Source organism: Mus caroli, chromosome 9 (genome assembly GCF_900094665.2).
Source record: "Mus caroli chromosome 9, CAROLI_EIJ_v1.1, whole genome shotgun sequence".
In the NCBI taxonomy this organism is placed as follows: Eukaryota; Metazoa; Chordata; class Mammalia; order Rodentia; family Muridae; genus Mus; species Mus caroli.
Window position 1 is genome coordinate 16,019,515 of NC_034578.1, and position 20,212 is coordinate 16,039,726.

At 35.1% G+C, this 20,212-nt stretch overlaps 1 protein-coding gene across 2 annotated transcripts; it reads right to left on the minus strand.

The window, feature by feature from the left end:
* Nucleotides 1-1,242: 1,242 nt before the first annotated feature.
* LOC110302190 (olfactory receptor 7E24-like) lies at nucleotides 1,243-2,601 on the minus strand. Of its 2 annotated transcripts, XM_021173001.1 has the most exons (2): nucleotides 2,580-2,601; nucleotides 1,311-2,251 (listed from the first exon to the last, which is right to left on the minus strand). In XM_021173001.1, exon 2 carries the CDS (start codon nucleotides 2,229-2,231, stop codon nucleotides 1,311-1,313), a length of 921 nt encoding a protein of 306 aa, XP_021028660.1. In that variant the 5' UTR covers nucleotides 2,232-2,251; nucleotides 2,580-2,601. The 2 variants fall into 2 exon arrangements, with proteins under 2 accessions (XP_021028659.1, XP_021028660.1); XM_021173000.1 differs by lacking the exon at nucleotides 2,580-2,601 and having other exon boundaries at nucleotides 1,243-2,277.
* Nucleotides 2,602-20,212: the final 17,611 nt, after the last annotated feature.

The following is a 20,212-nucleotide window of genomic DNA, read 5'->3' on the forward strand; positions in this document are numbered from 1 at the left end:
AATCTGAAATCAACCAAGATAAGCAACAATAGATGAGTCAATAAAAATATCTGTAATACATAGAATGTGGAATGTCATTTTATGTCAAAAATACAATGTTACTCTACAGGGAGTAAAAAGGAACTACTGGGCAGAAGATAGGAAAATATGGAATGATTATAATATGGGAGAGATGTGTTCAAAATATCTGACAGTATCAAGTACAATGCAAACAAGTACAAGAGCACAACAATAACAAATCTTTAGCATGCATAAAAGTTTAACATTTATTAAAGATAAGTGCAAATTTGCAAATTTATTTAGATGAAAATTTTAAACATTTTTTATAAAAGATCACGACTGTGAGTAGTATATATAAGAATGTATAAATTCTTTGTTTTTTATTTTTGTAAATTTGGTCAATATTTTAAATTATTAGTCATTACTGCAAGGAAATATAAGTTACATGAAAACATAGTACAATGTGACAGGAGTACATTTAATGCCATTTCATAAATTTTTGCAATTCTGCCTTAATATTATATTAAAACTAGTTGGTTATTTAATTTGTCCTACACCTGAGTTCATACATGTAATCAATGAAATATAAACATATAAATCTTTCATTTTCATTTTACCTCTAATAATTCTTCATATGTCCTTCATTACATATTCTCTGCCCAATTTCCTCTCTCTATTCTATTAGCCTATTGAGTCCCATTAGTGTTGCCTTTATGTGCTGGAGTTTGGGACAAATACTAGAGCATAGAACTAATATCAGTGACCTCATATTCAAAAGTGAATGAGTCACCCTTTCCAAGTAACTATAAGCTACACATAGTTCCACAATAAAACTGATATCAAGAAAGTAATATCAATTTTTAAAATTGGACATTCTTGCACAATAATCAATGATTTCATATTCATATGGTGATGAGTTATACTAGGAAAATATTGAAAATTGTTACTATCTATAATTAAACCACCATGTTTCCATTAGTACATACAGTAATAGCATAACAATACATAACAATCAAATCCAATTCCATCCAAAGTTTGTCTGGTTGTATTCCTTGGAGTTTCATTGCATGAAAATATAAGCAGTATCAATTTTTAGTGTTATATGTTCAGAAAGCAGGCCAAAATGAGGCTATAATGTGTAACTTGGACAGATACATCTAGATTCACTTCGTGTATGCATTGATTTTTCATCATTTTACATTCAGAAATTTTTATATTTGTGGCATATTTCATAATACCACTCAGTTATGTGACCAATAATTTAAGAAACTATATATTAAAGGGTTATACAAGTAGGTAAGTTTTATTATTCAGCTGAAAATTTTCTGGAGGGCCTTTTTCATGGCCCTGTTCCTCAGGCTGTAGATGAAGGGGTTTATCATGGGAACTATCATGGTATACATTACTGAAGCCAGCATATTTTCCCTGGTTGATCTAGAAATAGTTGAACTAAGGTATGCATCAAGACCTGTTCCATAAAATAAGCAAACAACTGACAGGTGAGATCCACAGGTAGAGAATGCTTTATATTTCCCTAACAATGATGGAACTCTAATAATGGAGGAAATAATTTTATAATATGAGTAAAAGATTCCTGAGACAGGGAGAAAACCAAAAATGATGCTTAAAAGAAACCTGAATAAATTATTGATAGAGGTGTCAGAACAGGCAAGTTTTAGAAGCTCTGGAATATCACAGAAGAAATGAGGGATTTCCATATTAGTGCAGAATTTTAGTTGTGAAACTACCAAGTAGTGTATCTGTGAATTCATAAAGCTAATGAAAAATAACATGAGGACCAAACGTCTACACAGGCCGGGGTTCAGAATGACTTGGTAGTATAGAGGGCGACAAATGGCTACCCATCGGTCATAGGCCATCACAGTCAGTAGTAGGCTGTCCATACACACAAAAAGAGTGAAAAATGACACCTGAGTTAGGCAGGCTGCATAAGTTATTGATTTGTTATGGGTCTGCATGTTTATCAGCATTTTGGGGATGGTGGTGCTGCTGAAGCCCATGTCAGACAATGAAAGGTTGTAGAGGAAGAAGTACATTGGGCTGTGGAGGTGGGAATCAGAGCTGATGGCCAAGATGATGAGCACATTTCCAAGCACAGTGAGCAGGTATATGAGCAAGAATAGTACAAATAAGACGGGCTGCAGTTCAGGGTCCTCTGAGAGACCAAGTAACAGGAATTCCAAGGCACCTGTTAAATTATATGGTTCCATTGGGCTAGGATGTCTTTTGAAAACAACAACAACAATGATGACAAAAACAACAAAATGCTATTGTGTTAAATTAAGCACTGTAGAGGTAACTGGCTACACACCACTTTTGTAATCCAGTAATTAATAAAAATTCATTCATACATGCAAACTATTAAGGTTTAGACAAAATTTATTTATTCAGAAGGAAAGTTTCATGGGCTAGGAGCTTTGTCTTCTGTTTGGTAGTTACTTTGATCATTTAAGAAGTAGAATCTATAATTTGAATGTTGATCATTGGTACTGTCTTTGTTTAGTAAAAGTAGGAACCTAAATACAATGCCAACGGAAAAGAGGGTAAAGGAAGGAGGGGGAAAAAGAAAAAGAATAAAGGAAAGAAAAGAGAAATGAAATAAGGAAGAATTGGGGAAATGAAGGTAAAGGGAAGCAAAAGGAACATCAAAGAAAAGAACAAGAGAAAAGAAGGAGGAAAGAAAAGAAAAGAAAGAAAAAAAGAAAAGAAAAGAAAAGAAAAGAAAAGAAAAGAAAAGAAAAGAAAAGAAAAGAAAAGAAAAGAAAAGAAAAGAAAAGGAAGGAAAAAGGGGTCTTCTTAGAAGTTCAACAGTGATATGTCCTTGGTAGAGATTAAGATACTCCAACCACTTTGGATTACTCTTTGTTTCGATTATGACTTTCTCTCCAATACGTTTTCATTTCTGCAATTCACCAAGAGACCATCATTAAAGCAAGAGCTACATGATTTGAATGTATAGACTATAAAACTGTGACCTACATAAACTTCATTGGTAAAAAGAAATCTTATCTGTCTTGGCAATTTTGAGAATAATGCAAAAGAGTCTAACTATGGACAATATACTTTTAATAAAATTTTTCAAATGTGACAAATTCTAACAACTTCAATACCCTCTGTGACAATTACTGTTTCTACACATATTGTCTTTAGAACCTCTAGCCAAAAATATATTAGAGATGAAAAAATATTTTCAAATGACAACCTCATGAATACAGTAAAAATCCCCTAGCAATAAAGTACACATGAAAGAGAAAGTGCTTTTCCCCTTCTCTGTCCCTCGGAGGAAAATTCATTATAATAAAAGAACACTGTGAATGAGTTAGTATAGTTTATTTTTTTAAAAGTGCACTAAGGTCACATCCTTGGATTGATATTTTGAATACACAGACTAAAACCAGTGAAAAGTTGGCTAAGCAACTAAAAGCTCTTCTTTCTCTACCAGGAGACCCAAGTTTTGTTCTCAGCACCCACATCAGGCAGCTCACAACAGGCTGCAACTCTAACACTGTGGGAACTTAGACCCTATTCCAGCCTTCTTGGGTACCTACACACAATTGTGTTGTACACAAAATAAAACATATATTCAAAAAATAAAATTAAATAATGATAATAAAATAAAATAATTTAAAAATAAAATTAAAAATAAATTCCTACGCTTATAAGGAAAAAATTAAGTAGTCTTTGTTAGTGGTAAAATTCAGCCATTAAAGGCTTACCAAGAATGTATGTAGAATGAGATTAAATATTAAGTCCTATAAATAACAACAATAAATATAACAACAAGAAAATGGAAATGTTTGTCAGGAGCAAATGGATCAAAATATGCAAGGAAAAAGGAGCAAATTGAACCTTCAAATAACAATATTTTGCTGAATGAAATGGTTCTTTCCATTTGTAATATATGACTGTATTTAACTCCATCTGTCATATGTTCAAGTCACAAGGTGGTTATCATGATTATCAAATCTATTGACAGTTATAATATCTGGAGCAAGCTTAGATGGGAAACCTTAACTATAGTGGTAGTAATGATTTGTCTGATATCACACTGGCAACACAAAACACATGAGATAAAAATGATACTCTAATTACCTCAATTAAAATAAATTTTTAGCTAATATATAAATAATTTACATAAATTAGTTTAATTAATTAAAATGTAAGCTCTATACAAACAACTTAATCAGCTTCCTCAACTTCACATGATATAAGCAGAAGTTTTGAGATATAGTTAGAAATTTGCAAGTATTTTCAAACATTTTTAGTTTGTTAATTTTAAGGTGGGTGTGTAGAATATTTCGTGTAAGACAGAAGTCAACTTTGACTACTCTGCATCTTAGGTTTTAAGATAGAGCCTCTCACAAATATTGGAGGTCATTTGGTCACTGACTGGTCAAACCCCAATAATAATCTGCCTATTATTGTTCACCTAGCTCCAAGATTACAGATACAGACCACTATATCCATACTTTTTATGTCGATTCTTGTAACTGAACTCATTGTGTGGAGTGACCATCTCACCCACTATATCATTTCTTTGGATCTCTCTATCAGTTTTCTATGTCTTGACTATGGAACCCAAACTACAATTTTATTGCTCTCCTATCATTGAAATGTGTGTGTTTGTGTGTGCGTGGTATCCCAAGAATAAGTGAAGCAATAGCAGTGGAAGTAAAATTAAGAAATCATGACGATTTACAAAGTTGATATAATTAATTCTCTTTTAAATCTCTGATTGTTCCCTCTTCTACCCCGTGTTATGGCCACTCTTATTGTAGCTGATAGAACAAAGGTACCTATGGCTCTACTATGTGTTATATCAGTGACACAGAGGGAAAAACATAATGGATATAAGATTTTCTTGAGATTACATAGAAAAGAAACTTGATGTTGGATTGGTAAAATAAATGACTTTTAGATATATGTGTGTGGAATCTTACCATCTCTACTTAATCTGTTATCAAGCATGTACTGCAAGGCATGTTAAAATTACAGAAAATAGCACACCCTACAAATACACATACAACTAACGCTACATTTCCTGAACAGGTAATATTTCGGATTACATATATATGTGTGTATACAGATGTGTGCAACAACAGTTAGTAAAAAAAGAGTTCTTTAATTTGAAAAAGCATGAAGAAGGCTTTACATGAGGGTTTGGAGGGAAGAAAAGCAAGGGAGAAATGTAATTAAATTAAAACATCAAAAATTCAAAATATACTTATAACTTCATTATAATGATGATAATGCACATATGCGTTATAGGGAAATAATTGGACATATAGAAGTGTACTACCTCAGTGAAAAGAAATAGTTTGATATTTGGAAGCCCTGGATAAAATTTTCTGTATTCATTCATTTTTGTCTTTTATTTTCCCACAACTATTGACTGACTATGTAGTTCATGCATGCCTTCAAATTTCAGGATTCCAGACTGTTCTGAAACTGAAAATCATCCTATCTCATCTTGGCAAATACTGCAATCACATGTGTGCCACAATGTCCCATTGACTTGTTCTTGATATTTATTTCATCTTTCATTTTGATATTTTTCTTCATCTTTCTTTTTATAACCAGATTCATTTTTTTAATCACTAGCAGACAGTTTAGAGACACAACAATTTCATGTTCTGTTTGAAAGGATTCTAGCAGAAGTTAGCATCTAAAAGGGTAAAAATCTAAACATTTGTAAGAATTCTCATTAAGTAATAGATAAACTTAATAAACTTAACTAATAAAATGAACTTCATTACCACTTTGATATGAAACATGCTTATTAATGAATTTCACCCGCTGATTACTCCATACCACATCTCTTAATGTTTCTGGTACCAACAATGAAAATTTGCTTTGTCTTTTGTATAAATTATCACTTACTAGTTTGTAAGTTATTTCCACACAAGAATGGCCACATGTTGTGTGTGCACTCTTGCTGTCTGAGTGATAATAGCCCAGGTTGTGTGTTCAGGACTAATAGAAACACTCAGTCATAACACTTCCCATGCAGCTGATGAATTTAGAAAAAAAGAAGCACAAATAAAAGCATTCTGTATCAGAACTGTTAAAATCTAAAACTGCATCACAAAGTGAATATTTATCATATTTGGAGGCTTAATTCACAGAGCTATTAATTTTCTTTCAAGCTATTCAAATCTCCAAGGATCTATTAATAGTAATGTAGAAGTAAAAGGGCAAAGGAATACTTCCTTTCTCAGAAAGAAGGTTAACTTTACTGTTCTGATCTTTACAGATAGTACAAAAATAAACACATGCTTCCAATTAAATAAATCAATATGAGATTTGATATGTGCAATTTTATTGAATGATTAATGGAATTTGTTAAGAGTCAAGTTTTTCATATAAAGTATCTGATAGAATGTCTATTTTTTCAGTTGATCTCTGTGAGAAATTTGGTTTGACACATTTTATAGTTGTGTATTAGAGTTTTGGATTTTTTATTATGAAGATGTATGCTTTTTCAGGATTTTGCATGACATTCTAGGTTCTACTGGGATCAAATACTATATGAGTGCCAAACTTCGTCTGTAGTCTAAAGTATGGAAGAAAAAAAGGTAGGTACATCAGTGACTTTCTCTGTGTTTTTAACACTTCCCATATCATTTTATTGGAAAACATTTAGATAACCATGCCATGCTCCACATTACCCCATAGGGAAAATAAAATGTTAGCACCTTCTACTGTGTCCTATGTAAATGTCCTGTTTGGACAATTTTTAGTGTTTTACATCCCCCCCATTTGTTGTCTTACTTTTTAAAATTATAAATAAACCCATTTTGTTATTCTGCTGACCTTTAAGATTTCAGATACTAAGGGGACATTAAATCATTATATTGAAGATTTATTTTGACAGGAAAAATAAAACTATTTTTCCCTCAGTTTATAAAACACACATTGGAAAGCCTGTTGGTCCTTTTCTAAAATATATGCAATCCTCTATGAGAAATGACTTGATGAACTTAGGAAAATAAGGGAATAGCTGTTCACTGGTAACATATTGGACTCCAGCTAATGCTATAAATATTAATTTACATATGTAAACAGGGCACAGTGAAACCACTAAATTGAACTACTTCATGGGAATTAAGAAGGCATTATTGGGAATTAAACATCTATGGAAAACTATCAAAAGACTGAGAAGTCAAATGATGAAAATGCAAGTAGGTATTATATGACGGTCTGTAGGGTGGGAATCTTTCAGCTGATATAGGCTGTTAAGTGATCTGGAAAAAGATGCACTTGACTAAGGTAGATGACCTGTGTGGACACATCAAGGGAGTTCTTGATAAACAGAAAACTACCTTCTGAGATCAGTTTTATTGGTAAACAAAAACTGACTCATGAAATTCCTGAGGAATGATGAATTTGGGCTTCTGTTTAAGCAACTTTAGTCCTTCTGTTTACCTGGTCTGAGCCTTTCTGTTTAGTACATTCTCATCAGCACTGCCAATTTGGGTTTCTACTTTTGATCTAACAATATATCTTAGGCTCATGCAATCCACACCATCAAAATTCTGAGAAGGGGAAATTATAGCAAGAAGTGTAATACAAATGTGCTATGTATCAATAAAAATGTTAAAATTCAGATATTTGTTCACCAGTATTGACTAATCATTAGAGTCCATTCTGATAGCAAAGGACTTTTACCCAGCCTTTAGGCCCCAATTTCATAACAAATAGAGCCAGTTTTTACTTACAGCTAGGTACTAATCCCATTTCTTTATCAGGGAACATACCTCTAAAGAACAACCCAAGTAGATAACACATGGTAACAAATGTCATTACGTCCTGTTCTTCCATAAAGTGTGACATAATATTATCCCCACTTTTTCATTAGTTGATTTATTTAATTACTTTACATTCCAATCACAGTAGCTTCTATCTGTCCTTTCCTCCTAGTACTAACCTTCTACCCCTTTTCTAAGAGTAGGGGGCCCCATCCTTAACTCAACCTTCTAGCCCTACCCTCCTACCCCAAACTCTTTGAATTGTGGTTCATTATCTGTGAGCCCCCACGCACCCAAGTTATTTGGCTCTGTAGGTCTTCTGCTGCCCTTGATCCCTTCCAGCTAGCTCCACTCTATCCCCTTCTCTTACACAAGACTCCCCATGTTCCAGCTGATGATTTTCTATGGGTCTCTGCATCTGTTTCCATATGATGATGAATGAAGTTTCTCAGCATAGAGTTGTGCAAGGGCTATGTCTTAGACATAGCAATTTTTCATTAATAGTATCAGAGGTTAGCTTTCTTTCTTTGGATGAGTCTCAAGTGATTGGTTGGCTTCTTGCTCAAATTCTGCTCCATCCTTCTCCTTTCTCATCTTCTAAACAGGACAAATTTTAGGTTGAAGAATCGTTGAGTTGATGTCCTGCTCTCTCCACTGAGTGTCCTACCTGGTTTCAGGAGGTTGTCACTTCAGTCTCCATATTTTCTACTGCTAAGAATCTTAGATGAGATTGCCCCAATATCCTGCCATGGGCCTCCTCTATCCCAGTTCCCAGGTTTATCTCAGATATGTTCTCTCATACTGATTTCCCTTCTCTCTCCCAACCCTCTCACCCACTCCTCTGCTCTTCCTACGCCTGATCCTCACTTCTATTCCTCTCCGTACCTCCTCCTCTCTTAGTAAAAGATCTTCAACAAACTTACATCCAAGAGAGGGCTAATATCCACAATATATAAATAACTCAAGAAATTAAGTGCCAACAAGTCAAATAACCTAATTTAAAAAATAATATCCGGGTCTAAAAAGAAGATTTCTCAACAGAAGAATTTCTTATGGATAGGAAGCATTTAAGGAAATGTTCACCATTCTTAGTCATCATGTAAATGCAAGTCAGTTCAACTCAGATTACATTTTACACAAATCACAACTGATAGTATTAAAACTTCAAGTGACAGCACTAATGGCAAGAATTTTCGAGTAAGGGTAAAACTCCTCCATTGCTGGTGGGAATGCAAAATTTTACAACCTTTTTGGAAATCAATCTGGAAGTTTCCTAGAAAACTGGAAATAGTTTTACCTCAAGAACCTGCTATACTATCCCTGAGAGTATACACAAAAACAGTTCCACCATACCACAAAGACCCTTGCTCAACTATGTTCATATCAGGTTTATTCATAATAGCCAGAAACAACCCAGATGTCTATCACCTGAATAATTGATTTTTTCAAATGGTACATTTACACAATGGAATATTGCTTAGCTACTAAAAATAAGGACAACCAGAAATTTGCCAGCAAATAGATCCAACTAGAAAATATCACAGCAGACTGGTCTCAGCAGTTCCTGTGGTGGCAGCTAGGCAGTGCAGCTCTGTGACAGATGCAGCATCACAAGATCTCCCACCCTGTGATGCATGATGCAGAAGAGGAAGGTTAGCTTGAATGTAGCAGCAAAGGTAGAGCCTAAGCACTGAAGCTGTTGACCAAGCCTGCCAGTTAAAGGCTGAGGGAAAAGATAAATATCAGACCAAAAAGTGCCCCTGGTCAAAGGATGGTGCCACACACCCATCTCAAAGTTTTTAACCCAGAAATGTTACTATTCAAAGGAAGAACAGGAACAAAAAGTAGAGCAGAGACTGAAGGAGGGCCATCTTGGGACTGCCACACCTGGGGATCCATCCTGTCTGCAGACACCAAGCCCAATACTGTTGCTGCTAAGAGACACCTGCTTACAGAAACATGGTGTGGCTGCTCCTTAGGAGATTCAGCCAGCAACTGACCAATGCAAATGTGAATGTTTGGAGCATCATAAGACTGAGCTCAGAAACCCTGATGGGGGATTGCAACCCCTCAGGAAGAACATCAGCTGGCCGGACTACCCAGTGCTCCCAGGAACTATACCACTAACCAAGGACCTCCCCTCCCAGTTGTGATGTCAGACAAGACTGTTCTCTGCTACCTATATATCTGGAGCCATGGACATCTTCCTTGGTTGGAGGAAGATGTCTATGGCTCCAGATACAAAGGTAGCAGAGGAAAGTCTTGTCTGACATCAGCTGGGAGGGGAGGTCCTTGGTCCTGTGGAGGTTTGATGGTCCAGCATAGGGGGATGCTGTAGGGGTAGGGCAGGAGGGGGTAAGTGGATGAGTGAGCACCCTCATTAGAGGCAAAGGAGAGGAAAGAGAGGGAGGTTGTAGGATGGGGGTTTTGTAGAGGAGTAACCAGGAAGGGTGATATCATTCGAGGTATAAACAAATGGAATGATCAATAATAATAATAATAAAGTACATATAAAAGGGAAGAGGGGAGTGAAGGGCCAACAGGCTGAAGTGACTGACCAGCAAACTACAGACCTGCCTGCAGAAAATGGAAAGATGGAAAATCAGAGTCTAGTCTCTGAAGAAGAGAACAAAGCCAAGTCCAACTAAGCATCCATCACATCTATCAGTGGTCCCTGCCTCCCTTCTTGTACAATCCAGAGGAATATTATTTTATCAACTATTTTGTAAATGCTTGTTTTTAGTAGCTCTAGAAACATTTTGAAAAAGTGAGGAAATCTCACCTCATCCCATTTTGTGTGTGTGTGTGTGTGTGTGTGTGTGTGTGTGTGTGTGTGTGTGTGTGTGTGAAAATGTTTTTTAAGAGGTTACATCATTTGCTATATGCTTTGTATAGTAGGTTATGAGTAGCCTCCTCTGAGGAATGTTATGGTGAAACCTGAGACAGTCACAGACTCCTGATTCAATATCCTATTTTCTGGTTGTATTAAATTAAAAAAACAACAAATGGCAATTTGAGTCGTGCATTTAAGTCTGGAATATTTTCAGTTATATCTGGCACATATGTTTCTAGTAGAAACATTTCCTAAGAAAGCCAGTCCTTGGTCCTTGCCGTGTCAGAACTGTGATGTCTTTGGTCATGACAGACCATTTTCCTAACTGCTGTGATACCGTGCTGTGAAAGATGGAAAAATTTGAGGATGTTCTATATGTGGCATAAAATTGTGAGTTGGTGGAACTGAGGTTTATGAGCATTTAGTTGTTAATGTAAGGTCTTAAGGATACTTGATTGAGGCTGGATCATCAGTGGAATAAGCTCCAAGAAAAAAACAATATGCAGGTTTTCATTTGAGTACATGAACACAGTGTGACTCTTCAGACTTTTGGCATATGAACACAATACATGACACTTAAGAATTGGAATGTCTGTGTACTCTGCTCTTTGACCAAAAGAAATCTCAGTTGTGAAAGAAAAAAAAATATCATTGCAAGTAAGTTAACCCAGTTTCAGAAGGACACACGTGGTATGTACTCATAAGTAAATATTAGCCATAAAGTATAGGCTAACTGTGCTACATTGAAAGACCCAAAGAAGCTAAGTAGCAAGGAGAGTACATAGTAGGATACTTGAATCTCACTCAGAAGGGGAAATAATGTCTCTTCTTAAACAAAGCATAATTCTGCCAAGTGGGCATGATAACCCTAGTTAATAACTACTCAAAATGAATAATACTAGTAAATTAAAATGAATCTAGAAATATGCAGTATCTTTGAAACTCTCCCACACGCCCAAATCTCCACAGTTGCAGTCTCCAACCTCTGATTCAATTGCCCAAAGTGTATTCTAGTCTAGGACCTGAAAATATTTAATGAGGACAGTTTTTGTAGAATGAATAAGCTTATGGTAGATCACATAAGCACAGTAATTTAAATTTAAAACATGATGTAGAATATCTGATAGCTCAGAGCCTCCCAAGTCTGAGTGGGTGTAGCATGACCTGAGCTAGAGTCTTTTAATTCATAACCAAGAGACCTCTTTTCACAGACCTGCCATTACTATTGCAATATATTCCAGGAGTTAGCCATCACAGAGGACAAGTGTTTTGGAAGGGAGTTCATATATGACTTTTCCATGTTTAGAGCACCAGATGAATGAAAATGAGACATACTCACTCCTTGGTATGGTTAAGAAAAAGGATTTTGTTGTAGATACGAGGGATAATTCAGCCAGATGCATCTGGAAGGTTACAGAGGAGAGAAAAAGCTGTAGTAGAGTGAGTGAGGAATCAACAAAAAGGGAGCCAAATAGAGGGAGTCAAGAAAGAGCTAAGAAAAGAAGCTAAGAGGTCATGAGGCCAAAAGGCCAAAATCAAGCCAAGACCAAAAAAACACATAGAAAAAATGTCAATTTCTATAGGAATGAGAAGCTAAGAAAAGGGAATTAAAGCCCAGCCACTGGGCTAGAGACTAGGTTTAGAGTAGGGGGCACGATGAGAAGTGCTATAATAAGCCAGGTATTGAGTCAGATGTGCCCATAGTTTCTTCAGAACCTGACAATGTTTCCTAGTTCATTCATGAATGGAATGCGTTACATACAACATTATAGTGAACAAAGATGTGCCAACATTCTTCCTTTAATATAATAGGTCTTTAGCATAAAAATGGTCGCTGAATTTTTATTTATTTATGTATTTATTTATCTATCTATTTAGTGGTTTTCTGTTTCTTCTTGTATATTTTGTTTGCTTGTTTGTTTTTAGGATTAAATGACATTCAGATATGTTTGCATCATAAAACAACTTCCCAGAATATGTTCTCTTCTTTCATCCTTTTATCCTCATGACTGAATGGAAGTCTTCAGTCAAAGAAAAGTCATCTTTACCCAATAATATATATTACCTGCTCAAGGCACCATAAAGAGACAAAAAAGAAAAAAGGAGAGAAAGAGAGAAAGAAAATATAATCTGCCCTCAACAGATAACAATATTTATTCATACATGCAATGAGAGCCTCTCTCCCATGGAAAATTGAGAAGCTTCCAGGGTAGGTCTGGCTCACATACTCTGTAGCAGTAGAGCAGATGCTTGGGAAAGAAGAATCTGAGGCATTTGTGGAGCCTCTGTGAGGATTCATGATCTCTCTTCCCAGGAAATATTTGCTTCGTGGGAAAAAAATTATCTTAGAAGCTAGGTTGCCTCTATAAGCATTTGACTGTGAGTTGTTGCTGACTGAAAAGGTTGGTCCTGGTCAGCTGTAATATTATAGGTTTCCTGTTTAACAACTGAGGCACACTATTAATGGCAGCCCTGGTTCCTGAAATTTGATGATATAAATCATGATATTCTTTTCTCAATGATGGGTTTAGATAGCTAAATCTAATAATCACATTAATAGCCTTGGTGAACATTGAGAATTAAACTTTACCTCGTGATTAGAGACTCCCCCTTATTTTTTATCTAGTGATATGAGAAAGAAAGAGATACACATCTTTAGTATTTAAATTACAATATGAGAAGTTGGAGGCATCTGGGCTGTGTTGACACACATTAAGGGAAACCTACTTGTTCTGGCTCTGGATAGAGAACAATCCCAAAACAACATATTATTGTTTCTTCTATTTAAGAGTTAGTTTAAGTAATCCTGCCACATACTTCCCATGAAATCCATAAATACTCTTCACAAAGCAATGTGTTTAACTGAGGATATGCTAAATATAGGGGAGAGTTAATTTGTTCTTTAGTGAGACCATACACTAATCCTTACTAGAACTCCTTTGCAGACTTGACAGAGCTTTGATCAGATAAGACTGTAGAGCCTCTATCTTTACTATTTGCTTCTCATTATTCCTTTTCAGATACTTGTAAAAAGGCTCAGCACAATTTCCTGGACAACCTGGGCTTTCTACCACATTCTCTCAAGCCATCCACCTGCTTTTGTAATGTTGCTGCTTCTAAACCACCATTGCAAAAAGCATGGTTTTAATTTTCCTTCATTTTCTTTATTGCCTTCAGTTTGGTGCCTTCATACAAGGACATCCCTTGACTCATTCCTGATTTCTTCAGTTTTCTTTAATCATGGAAGGTCTTCATAACCATGTTTTTGTATTCTTGACTCTAAAACCAGAACCAGGAGTGAAGCTGCCAAGTTCTATTGTTTACTAGGGCAATAATCTAGCTATTTCTTTGAGGAACATTTGCATTAGTTTTCTGTTGATGGATCCTTTATTGCTTAAGTTTCCCTTTAATTCCTTTTCATGTTTTCAAATTTATCTGAGTAGTATCATTCCCTGAGGATATTCTTTATTCTATATTTAATACTTTTTCAAATGTTATGACTTTTTCCAGCACTGGACTTGCTTCTAACATTACATTTTCTGATTTTCTTTTTCTCATCAAGATGTGCATCTATTTTTATTGTTGGTTTCTTTTCATTATAGATCTATATGAGTAATTAATTACTAATACCCACATAACACTGTCAGGAGTAATCTTTGCCAACATTATTAAACAAAACTCTTCAATTTGGTGCTCAGCAAATTTTTAGGAGAAGTTAGAAAACATATAAACTATCTTTGCCAAAATATGAAAAGAATGGTTTCTAGGCCACTTAGTAATAAACTTCCCATTTGATAACTCTAGAGCAGGGCTCCAAAAGTTCACATAATCCTCAGCACCACCATACATATCCCTACCAGTACAGCTCATTATACCTCCAACGCAATACAAAGAACTTAAAGAGTTTACCAACCCCTTTTATTACAGATTACTGAAGTTCACATCCTACCAACAAGTAGCATACTCAGGTTTGTCCCAACATTGTATTACTCCCTGATACCAACATCTGACTTGGTTGCAGTTAAACTACTCATAACTTGTTTGTACTCAACTAAGCACTTAAAGTATTCCCAGAAGCAGTATGGTCCTCTCTACCCACACCAATGTTCTGGGTTTCCGAATGAAATGCGCGCACGCGCGCGCGCGCGCACACACACACACACACACACAAAATATTTTCATTTTGATATGCCTAAAACAGCTCAATGACTGGGCCACTTTCTAACCTACACAGGGCTAATTCACCTCCCTCCAACATTCCTGATAATACTTATACTTATAAATGCTATATTCATCTTTGTTCCCCTGGACCCAGTCAGGGGGCCCTCTTGTGCAGCTATTCCCCAGTCTCTACATGGTAGATTTGCTGTCTTGCACCTCTCAGGTATGGTGTGTTTTTTCTCCTTCTCCTAGCCTAGAGGATCTCCTTTTGCTCCCTCTATCCCTCACCAGAGGAATCCTAAAAGTCCTGCCTCTCTTTACCCTACCCAGATATTGTCTTCTAGTAACTATATTTACCAATCAGAAACAACTGGGGGCAGGATCCCACAGTATCTGACATGTGGACTTGTGGGTTCTCATGCAAACAATTTTGGTGACCCAAATTAACATGATACAAACAGCTACAGTTTTCTAATGAGAAAAGAGAGCTACTATGATAAACATGAACCAAATGAACTCAAAAGCAGTAGAAAAAGTAAACACAACCATGAAAATAGTGTGAGTGTGTGTGTGTGTGTGTGTGTGTGTGTGTATACTAAGACATAGCATGTAGGCATTCATTGGTAAGAAATGCTCACTCTCATATATATATATATATATATATATATATATATATATTCTCTCATATATATTCTCTCTCACATATATATATATATATATATATATATATATATATATATATTCAAATACTGTGTTATTATTGTGACAGGAAAACTGAAAAAAATAGGAGTCAGACTTAAAATGAATAAGATTAAGTCTAACAGAACACTACAAAGATTCAAGGGGAAAGCATTTGGCTTTTCTAAGAAAAATACTATGACCAAGGATGGTGACTTAGGGAATATTTATGTAAAATGTGTTATATCCAGAGTTTTATTAACAATACTGAAAAACAAACTAGAAACAAAACTCAACAACAAAACACAGGACATATTGAGAAATCCTAGCTAAACTGCTTAAAATGAAGAGAGAGAAAAAAAGCATATTAATGTAATTTAAAGTTTAAAAGGCATATTATATAAGACTATTAAATTTAATAGGAACATTAGACAACAATTTAAAACTTATAATCCATTATATTTGGAAATCTAGAAGAAATTTGTTTTTTTATGGAAGAATGTGACGTACTGAAGTTAAAATAAAAGAAAAGCTATACATTTTAATAAAATATAATGAGGTTGGTACATTCAGAAAAATCTTAATGCAGACCAGTGAAATGTTGGATCATGAAAATTATGACATTACTCCAGTTCCAGAAAAAACTATAGATGGAACAGCAGGACATTGTGTCAGCCAAAAGAGTTAAACACAGAATAAAATGTATTGTATGTTACTAGTACACCTTGGAGAAATAAATCAATATTCCTTTGTTATTAACTACATAAATGCAATATTGAGTAACAGTTTTCAAATTTCCTTTTCTTTTTGTGCCCCAGGGAGAGTTTGGAGAGTGTAAAAACATCAGAACAATTAAATTAATGAGGAGCTTTGAGAAGTCAAACCCTTGGGCACATGACATTTTAATAATGTTCCTTTCTCTGATTTTCCCTCTGTTTCTGATATTTGTACTGTGAAAACTCACCTGATTTTTCTGTGTACAGATAATTGGGAGCTAAAATCTTCAGTGATGGATAATGAAAGAGGTAGTACGCTCTAGTCAGGGTAGGTGGGGTCGATATGGAAGGCAGAGTATAGTGGGTTTGATCCTTAGAAGAATATAAACTGGAAAGTGCTTGTTTAGTCTATTACAAAGACCCTAGATTTCAAAGGCACTCCAGTTTTCACTCAGTCTCTATTCAAGATCTTATATCATTTCCATCTATGGTTTTGAAATTTAATTATTTTTCCAATTTCATTTTCTGAAGAGAATCTATTCATTCTTCACTCCTTTGTGTGACTTGTAGAATTACATACGACTTCCTTCACCCAGTTTCTTATTTCATACCTATTCAAGATCCATTTCTAGAATTATAATTTTCTGTTTAACATGTATTACTCCCTTCCAATAACTGTTAATATATTTTTATTTAGAATCGCTTTCTTCCCTGTAATTACATTCATGTATAAAAGTAGTGTAAGATTTATCTTTTGTACCAGATTTCTCTCAAAATGTATTTCACTTCCAACATTTGTATTAATACATGTTTTAAAATTTAGTACGCAAGCCAGGCGTGGTGACACATGCCTTTAATCCCAGCACCCGGGAAGCAGAGGCAGGTGGATTTCAGACTTCAAGGCCAGCCTGGTCTACAAAATGAATTCCAGGATAGCCAGGGCTATACAGAGAAATCGTCTTGAAAACAAAACAAAAGTTTAGTAGGCAAAATGCAATTTTCCAAAAATGCAAATAATGAGATGGAATAATCAGGACCTCATACTAATTCCAAATATGAATTAACCAATGTTAGAGTAAAGAAAACACATAAGAGAATACGTGAAACCCATACCTCTTCCAGATGCTCTGGTCTTCTGCTTCATATTTCGTTGGCTGTTAAAATTCCAAATTTTAGATCATCACATTACAGAATAGCTACATTCTGTTTACTCAGCCTTGAAACTCTCTCTCTCTCTCTCTCTCTCTCTCTCTCTCTCTCTCTCTCTCTCACACACACACACACACACACACACACATACACACACATTCTTTTTGTAATGATTGCTGGTATCTCCTTAAACTTTCCTATTTCAGTAAAAAATGCTAATTTTTATTGTCTCATTCTCACATGATAAATTACTTTATTACTTTGCACATATTTTGTGTTAAATTAAACAACATTCTCAGACACTCATAGTACCAACATTTTCTGACATTGAAAATTTGTAATTTATATGTCATAAATCTTTTATTTTTTTCTATGATGATTTTGCTTATACTATCTTTCAATATTTGTAATTAGATTCACTGATTATAGATAGATAGATAGATAGATAGATAGATAGATAGATAGATAGATAGATAGGTGATAGATAGACAGACCTTGATTATACTGATGGTATGCTTTCTTGTTTCATAACTCTTATCTGTATAGTCCACATAATCCTTTCATTTCCCAGAGACATTACTTGGCAGCTATTGTTCAAAAGAACTAGCTTCAGGAAATCTCATTAATCACAAAATGTTCATGTTTTTGAAATAGAAGGAAGATCTATTGTATTTATACTAGTATATGTATCACCAATTGCTGCTTCTCTACATAACAAAATTCTAAGTGGTAATTGTTCCTCAGAAATTTAAATGTTATCACATAGATGTTCCTGTCCATGTACCTGGTCATGGTGCTTTGGAACCTGCTCATCATGCTGGCTGTCAGCTCTGACTTATATCTCCAAAACTTCATGTACTTCTGTCCTTTATTGATACCAGTTTCGTCTCAACAACAGTACCAAACAAGATAGAGAACATGTAGTCACAGAAGAAAGATATCTCCTTCATAGAGTACCTTACACAGGCATATTTTTTAATACTTTTGCTGGAGTGGATAAATTTTTACTCACTTTAATGGCTTATGATCACTTTAGAGCCATCCATCACCCCTTTAACTGCACTGTTATCATGAACCCTCAGTTGTGTGCCCTTCTCATTCTGGTGCTTTGGATCATCATATTCTCTGTTTCCCTGATTCACATTCTATTGATTAATGAACTGAACCTATCCTTATTCACTGAATTCCTGCATTTCTTCTGTGAACTGAATCAAATTCTCATGGTATCCAATTCTTAAAATCACACCAATAATGTCTTTATGAATGTGATGACTTCCCTATTAAGTGTGATTCCTATGACAAGAATCCTACATCTTACTTACAGAGTCATCCTTATTAAAGATAATTCCTACTGTGAATAGCCATTTCTACCTGGGGATCTCATCTCTGTGTAGTCTCCTTGTTCTATGGGTCAAAACTTGGGGTGGACTTCAGCTCTTCTGTAATCTATTCTTCATAAAGAAGAATGATTGCTTCTTTGATGTATGATGTAAAAGTTCCCTATCCTAAAGAAAAAAGATGCCTATAAAAGCACAAGAAGTGGGCTGCTGAGAAGGTCCGGAGTTCAAATCCCAGCAACCACATGGTGGCTCACAACCATCTGTAATGAGATCTGGCTCCCTCTTCTGGAGTGTCTGAAGACAGCTACAGTGTACTTACATATAATACATAAATAAATAAATAAATAAATAAATAAATAAATAAATAAATAAATAACACAAGAAGCCTATAGGGTGCCAAGATATTCCACTACAAAACCAAATTTAAACAATATCTTTCCAATAAACCAGTACTACAGAACATAATAGAAGGAAAATTCTCACACAAGGAGGGAAACTGCACCAAAGAAAAAACAAGAAATTAATCTTCTCACAACAAACCCAAAAGAAGAGAGCCACACAAATGTAATTCCACCTCTAACAACAAAAGTAAGAGGAAGCAACAATCACGGGTGCATAATATATCTTAACATCAATGGACGCAGTTCCCCAATAAAAAGACATAGGCTGACAGACTGGATATGAAAACAGGAACCATCCATTTGCATACAGGAAATACAACTCAGTGCCAAAGACAGACACTACCTCAGAGTAAAAGCCTGGAAAAAATATTTACAAGCAAATGATCCCAAGAAACAAGATGGAGTAGCCATTCTAATATCCAAATAAATAGACTTAACAACTAAAGTTATCAAAAAAGAAGGGAAAGGATACTTCATATTCATCAAAGAAAATCTATGCCCCAAATGCAAGAAAAACCACATTTGTTTAAAAAAAATACTAAATCTCAAAGCACACATTTAACCTCACACAATAGTAGTGGGAGACTTCAACACCCCCTCTTACCAATGGACAGATCATGGAAACAGAAACTAAACAGAGACACAGTGAAACTAACAGAAATAATGAACCAAATGGATTTAATAGATATTTACAGAAAATTTCACCCTAAATCAAAAGAATATGTATCTTTTCAGTATCTCATGGTACCTTCTCCAAACTTTACCACATTATTGGACACAAAACAAGCCTCACTGAATAAAAGAATATTGAATTTATTCCATGCATTCTATCACACAAACATAGACTAAGGCTTGTCTTCAATAACAACAAAACCACAGCAAGCCCACATACTAATGGAAGCTTAGAACTCTCTACTAAATGATAACTTGATCATGGAAGGAATAAAGAAAGAAATTAACAACTTTCTAGAATTTAATGAAAATGAAGGTATAGTATATTCCCAAATTATGGGACACAATGAAAGCAGTGCTAAGAGGAAAACTCATAACTCTAAATGCCTTTATAAAGAAATTGGAGAGAACATACACTAGCAGCTTAACAGTACGTCTGAAAGCTCTAGAACAACAACAACAAAAAAGCAAATACACCCAAGAGGAGTAGACA